This window comes from Phaethon aethereus (assembly GCF_964289735.1).
Source record: "Phaethon aethereus genome assembly, chromosome: 6".
NCBI classification, from domain to species: domain Eukaryota; kingdom Metazoa; phylum Chordata; class Aves; order Phaethontiformes; family Phaethontidae; genus Phaethon; species Phaethon aethereus.
Window position 1 is genome coordinate 24,829,399 of NC_138580.1, and position 6,821 is coordinate 24,836,219.

The following is a 6,821-nucleotide window of genomic DNA, read 5'->3' on the forward strand; positions in this document are numbered from 1 at the left end:
CAACATGCTTTACCTCCCACCCCTCCCTCGCCTTGCAAAAAACCCACTTCCAGATGTAGTCATACAAGGCACTACTAATAAATACTGTACTAGAGATGAATATTTACAGATCCTGCATATTCTTCATTCCTAAACCTCAGATATATGAAAGGATTTACATGGCAACTTTTAATTCTTTTGAGAAGATGACCATTGTCTTCTAAGAACCTATGAGGAAAGCAGGTCCTCATGCTAGGTCCAAGTTAGACTACATGAACACTAATCTGTTCTCATCCAAATTCAAATACCAAAGGTCTTACCTGTACCTTGCACTGATCTGAAAGCCACTAGTAATTTATCCATTTCCCTACGGATAAGCAGCTTACAGTAAAAAGTTCCCTAGATTTAATTCAGTAACTACACATTTAACAGCAAGATGACAGAGCTCATAACAAACTTGCTCACCTTTTTCTAAAGTTCAGCTTATAGTTGTTGAATGATCAAATCTATTATTTAATATGCTCAATAGTTTGAGATGACATCAAACCCCCACCAGATTAGTATATAGTAGCACACAGTATGTTGCTGTTAAGTATAGACACCACCATAAATGCATTTAGATTGTTAAAAGCCAGACACTGTGAGAAGCAAAGCTTGATGCTGCAGATACTTTATTAAAAATGCTTTGATCCTACTGCTCTAAAAAGAATTTCGGAGATAATGCAAAGCTGACTTTACAAACTTAGGAAGCTGGAAGTTCTCCCTTCTAATTAGGTGATGCCAAGAATGCAGTAACTAAGTAAGTGTATAATATCAATGTGCCCCAATTAAATGCCTTGGACCAATCTAAAGCAGTAGTTAGTTTAGTTCAACTGGCACACTGCTCAGAACCAAGGGGAAAATTTTTACCACAGTTATAAAAGTTTATAGCATAACTGAAAACTGATGCAAAGAGATCTTTCCTATCACTGTTGATGGATTTGTGTTTAAGTCCTATCAAGAGGTGCCAGAACACCTTATGTGCCAGCTAGCCTGAGAAAAAGAACCAAAACTGCACAGAAACAGCTCTGGTAAGCTTGAAACAAATGAAGGAACAAGGCCAGCAGTATAGCCCTTACATTTAATCTGTGTATCCTTTGATCTTTCAAAGATATGCCACTAATTTTAACAAACAAGTGACACTCCTATGTATATTAATAAATAAAATGTTTGACTTGAAGTTGTCATTTGAAGGCTCCAATGTGGTATGTCATTATCAGGAGAAATGCATGGTGACTGAATGACAAGATGCTGTCTTCCAGATATCCTAGTGAGAAAGATAATAAATGCAGGCAACAGGTTGTCAGTTAAAGTTGTTATCTTTAATGAAATGACTTTGGAAATAGCATCAATTTCCATGACACCAACATTTTGGGAGTCCCATAAAATGCCGTTACATTCCAATGCCAATATTACAGGCAGATCTCCTTTCACATGGCAAATAGGATCAAGAAAGCAACCATCAGACAGAAGAGACCCATAGCTTCAGACAGGGCAAATCCCAGGATAGCATATGAGAACAGCTGCTGCTTCAGAGAAGGATTTCTAAAAGAAAGCAAAGGTGTAAGACCTTTTTAACTTTACAATTAAGATGTTTTTCATACAGCTTAATGCATCTGGCATATTCAGAACCTCATATTTCCTTGACATAGATTCCATAACAGGAAAATCCAGTAAATCCAAGCAGAAGTAATTTTTAGTAAGGATTTCACTGAAGACAAATGACTTGGCAATTAAGACTAGATTCAGGTTATGTAGACTGTATATGGCTTTTCCAAATGAGTACAGTTTTTGTGACTACATTCACATATGCTTTTGAATTTGAATTCTCTACATTCTCCCATGTGGAAACTATCAGCACTATGCTTTATAAATTTATTTCACAACTGTGACATTAGAATTGTATTCCAAGAAAGTCCGTGTATAACATTTTAAGTAGCTCTCAGACAAATACAGGAACTGAAACCACCTAGAGTAAAAAAAAAAAGAAATAGAGCAGTTTGTTGCAAAAATGCAATGCATTATCCCTCCAAGAAGTGTGTGGGAGAGAGAAAAAAACCTTCAACATAATACCATGAAGTAATGTTCTACAATCTCTTATCGGCATGTTTATGTCAAATTCAAAAAAGGAGACACTAGTTTTGTACTGAAAACACTTATGTTTCTTCAAGTGGAAAGTGAACTTCCTTGTCTTCAGTAGGGCTTAAAAGTCTTTAAGCAATTAGACTTAAAATTAAGTCTTAACTTGTTGAAAGAGTAATGAAGAACATGAAACCTTCAGTAAAGCTTTTTTTATGCCTGTATCAGTTCTGCTCTTCCATGATACCATGTGAACTATTCCTACCACAGGAACATTGTAAACTTATCTGTAAGAAGTTCATCCCTACTATAAAATCCCCACCCTCACCCACTTCAGATTTCTAGAAGGAATGATTACTCACTTGATAAAGTAATTACATATTCTGAGATGCAAAGCTGAATGTGTTATAAAGATGAATTACGTACCCTTTTCTAAATAACAATCCTGATCACTAATTCTAAAGCATACAAACTCACATTACTTACTACCAATTTTTATACAATTTCTCTTTAGGAATTCCCCTCCCCTTTCACATGGGAAAAGATCCAGGCTAGATTTCTAATTCAGTTCTGGAACTGAATGCTGAAACATTGGACTTCAGTGACTGAAACACTGACCAAGCCTAATGATCTCATTTCTTTCATGTCTCTTCTCCAGGTAGTGCATACAAAGTTCTGAATTCAAAAATACAGCCATCCTGATGAATATACTACAGTTTCATATGACTGTATTTAGTCATGTTTATCATTAACAGTGTTGATTACAGTTACTACAGCTCAGCTTATCTGGAGGTGCTGCCTCAAGATACATGTGCATGCAATTCAAGTTTTATAAAAGAGAGACTGATTACCTGGCATAACCAATGATTAGACTACCGAAGACTGTTCCAATACCAGCACCAGAACCAGCCACACCTACTGTGGCAGCACCAGCACCAATAAACTTGGCAGCAGTGTCAATGTCCCTGCTGATAGCACTAGTTTGGAATTCTCTAAGTGCTAGTCGGGAGACAGTATTTTGGGCCCCATTAAGTGTTGAGTTGCCCTAAGAAAACAAAACATGAAAAAACATTATATTCAGACACAGACCATTTTCTATGACTATTTTGATAGTGTTATTCTGCAGTTTTAAAAGCTGTGTTAGATCCAATGTCTAGTTCCTCTTCCAAGCAATAAAACTATAGCTAAGAGTTAAAAACTTCAGCATGTTACCCATTCCACCTGAGAGCAATCAACTTTAAATGTAAAAGACTTCTCAGCAAGATAGCAACAAGTATTATTAGGTGTTTGACTTAAAGCAAGTTTCACACTATAGATGCTTGAGTTAGTACAAGTGAACTCTAGGTTGAGGACATTTAGGCTCACCAGATAATTTAGGAAGATACAGAATTTTGTTTATAAGGTACCTCTCCAGTCTTGACCTCTGGCCTAGACAACACAGATGCCGAAATTGGTCTGTACAAGATTCTTGATCCAGCACGGATCTGAAAGAGGAGGAAAAAAGCTATAAAAAGAAGAAATATTTGATCACAGCTGTTCCCATCCAATAGTCCGTAAGATTATAATGCTATTATCTACTAAGCCATTTGTCTTACTTGAAAGACAGCAATCTTTGCACAGCTGAATATGCAATAAACAATACAGAAGCAAACACTGACTGCCATGCAATTCAATAACACTGTTTTCAGGATACATTATTGTGAAGAGCTAAACCATTCAGTGCACCTGCACTATACTGACAGAAAATGTAGCAAAACAGCAACAAAAAAGCCAGACAGACCAGCAGGCAGTGATATACCTTTTGAAATGAATAAACAAAACCCATCAAAATGAATTCCACAATGCATAGACATAACCTAGGCTTTTAAATCTAGCGAGGCATAAATGAATGAATCCTCTTTCACAAGCGGCCTGCATGTGTCCTTGGGCTTCCAGCAGTCTAAGGTCATATCGGCTCTTGCACAAAGCTCTTCCTGCAGGAGAAACCTGTGCCTGCACCATGCAAAGCGAGACGTTCTGCAGACTAGAGAGGACATTTTGAAGCAAGGTAGTCTCTTATCTCTGCAAGGGCAAAAAATCCCGGCCTTGCGCAGGACAAGTAACAGGCTGGAGTTTGACCTACAGCAAGGAACTGAGCACACCAGGCCCAAGAGCTTTTCGCTGCGCTGCCCTCCCTGTTCACCGCTCGTGTGGGAAGGCCCCTCACCTTGGCAAAGGGGCCTGGCCCACGCCAAGGAGGCGGGAAGGAGAACCCGGCCCTGCCGCAGCTCGCCCCCCCTCCTCACCCTTCCCACTCGGGCGAGCAGCCCTCGATACCGGCTCGCCCTAGGGGCCTGCCGTGGGGCTCAGAAGCCCGCCAGACCTCCGGACGCCCCACGACCGCCGCCGCCGCCCCCGCTGCCGCTCGGGACGCAGCCGGCGAGCAGGCCCAGGCGCCCCCCGCGGGCCCGGGCGCCCCCACTCACCAGGGAGGGCGAGGTGGCGAGCTTGGCGCAGGCAAACATCTTAGCGGGCGGCGTCCCGGGGTCACAATCCGGTGTCTCTGCGGGGGGAGAGAGAGAGAGGGTAAGGGGGCCGCGGAGACGGCGATGGGGGCGGATGGCGCGGCGCAGCCACTCACCCGCTCCGGCTGCCGCACCTCAGAGCCGACGGGCTGGGGCGTCTCTGCGCAGGCGCGGCAGGGCCGGCAGCGAGCGCCCGGATGCAGCGTGACGGAAGGGGGGGGGCGCCGCGCCAAGGTCACTTTGTACCGACTCTATTGGCAGCGGCGGCGGGCGCACAGCGCGCGGAGCCTCGCCCCGCCCCGCCCCGGCGCAGCCGCAATTGCGATTGCACCCGCCTGGGCGTGGGGACGCAGCCGGGGGGCGGAGCGAGCGAGGGCCGCAGGCGTCGGCCGCGGCGGCAGAGCTGTGGCACTGGCTGGCAGCTGTGGCGCGAGACTGGCAGTTGGGACTGTTGATGTGACCGTTAGGGCCGTTAGCCAGAGCTGCGCACCACACAGTAGACTCAGCCCGGCGGCCTTGCTGCCTCTGTAACCCCGCGGTTAGGTGCGGCGCCGGCTGACACCCTGAGGGCCTGCGAAGAGGAGCGGGCTGGGCGAGGCCGCTCCGCCCCGGCGGCGCAGCGATTCGCGGTGTGGAGAAAGTCCATTCATGGGGAGAGCATTAAACAGCTGCGGCCTGCTCCGCTGAGGGGAAGAAGGCGTGACGCTGCCGCAGCGTGTAATTGGCGGGGAGCGGCCGGCGCGGGGAGGCCTCCCCAGGCTGGGGAAGGAAGGCGGAGCCGATCCCGGTGTTCGTGCCTGGCTGGAGCTGCCGCTTCTGTCAGGGTGCGGAACATTCACAAATCGCAGAAACGTACCCAAAACGCCTCCGGTCCCACCGGGGCAAGCTTCACAGAAAAAGAGGGCGCATCCGAGAACCCCTGAAGCGTCCAAAAAGTCCCCACTATTTAATTAGTTATTTTTGCATGGTGAGCAGGTTCTCGCCCAAGTAAACGAAAAAATCCTTTATAGTCAAACTTAATCAAAACAAGATTATCATTACTGAGCTAAGCATGTGTTCCCGAGATTCCTGCTTTAACCACTTAAACGCGTTCTTTCATGCTTTTCGCTTGATATGGGAGATCATTATTTTAATGGTCGTTTCCTACTGTTAGTAGGATTTGTACCAACTAGGAAAAATGCAGAAAAATCCATGTTTTGGGTAAAACTCTGTGAAACATATTTAAGTTGTTGCAAAATCTTTATTTGGTACAACCTGTGCCATAAAAAGAAATTTAAATTCTAAAATAGTCTGTGTGCTACGAACTGCCTCCGAAGGGAAGAGTAAGAGGATATGTACATTTTATTTAGGGATGGGAGCAGAGCCTAGCATCTCAGGAGTTAGCTGCTGGCCTCCTGCAAACTTACATGGACTATTGATGTTGCTGTCACTGATTAAACCACAGGTGCCACATAGCTGAGACATACTCCGTATCAGCAACTTGAGCACCCACCAGCAAGCATGATCAATAGGCACTTTCAAACTCTGCATGCTAATTTTAACAATAATGTTGCTCTTATAGCCTATACTGGAGCGTCTTCTGATCCTCAGGCACAGTGGAGTTGTACTCAATTGTTTGTTTTTTTTTAAAAATTCAATCTACATGCCATTGTGGTAACAAACGTTTCCAGCACTATGACTAAAACCATAAAGCAAACCTGGATGCCCTACTGGTGGCATGACTTAAATGTAACATGTTGCTGTATATGTTTTCTTCTTGGGAACCAGGTGGTCTGGACCTCCAGACATGAAATGGATCTTCCCACAGCTCTCCTGATTGGAGAAGAAAGTGGACATTATGCTCCTGTATATGCACAGTGCTGTCACATGGATTCAAAAAAGTGTCAAATGGCAACCATCTTCTTTCACGAAGAAAGTGCCCTCTTCTGTCACAATTCCCACCCTGAAATGCTTTGCAAAAAATGCATTCACAAGCTGTTTGATCTGAACATTGTCAAAACCACCATTAAACACTTGTTTATTGTTGCTTTTAAGGCATAACAGCTGATACGGTATTTTACACGCAACTCGGCTGTTGCTTTCTGGAGGATTTAGAAGAGCAGTTATTGATCTCCGGGGACCATGTTCGGCTTAATTCAAGCAGATCTTCATAAAAAAAAAAAAACCTTCTGTTAATCTCATGCCATTTCCTATCTGGTTGACCTGCTGCCAGGTCCCCAA

At 44.3% G+C, this 6,821-nt stretch overlaps 1 protein-coding gene across 2 annotated transcripts; it reads right to left on the reverse strand.

Moving 5' to 3' along the window:
- Window positions 1-1,344: 1,344 nt before the first annotated feature.
- On the reverse strand, window positions 1,345-4,601 carry ATP5MC3 (ATP synthase membrane subunit c locus 3; the record flags this gene model as incomplete). 2 transcript variants are annotated; one of them, XM_082001389.1, is made up of 4 exons in its annotated part: window positions 1,345-1,563; window positions 2,949-3,142; window positions 3,519-3,581; window positions 4,563-4,601. In XM_082001389.1, 4 exons carry the CDS (start codon window positions 4,599-4,601, stop codon window positions 1,449-1,451), a joined length of 411 nt encoding a protein of 136 aa, XP_081857515.1. In that variant the 3' UTR covers window positions 1,345-1,448. The 2 variants fall into 2 exon arrangements, with proteins under 2 accessions (XP_081857515.1, XP_081857514.1); XM_082001388.1 differs by having other exon boundaries at window positions 3,504-3,581.
- Between the last annotated feature and the right edge of the window lie 2,220 nt (window positions 4,602-6,821).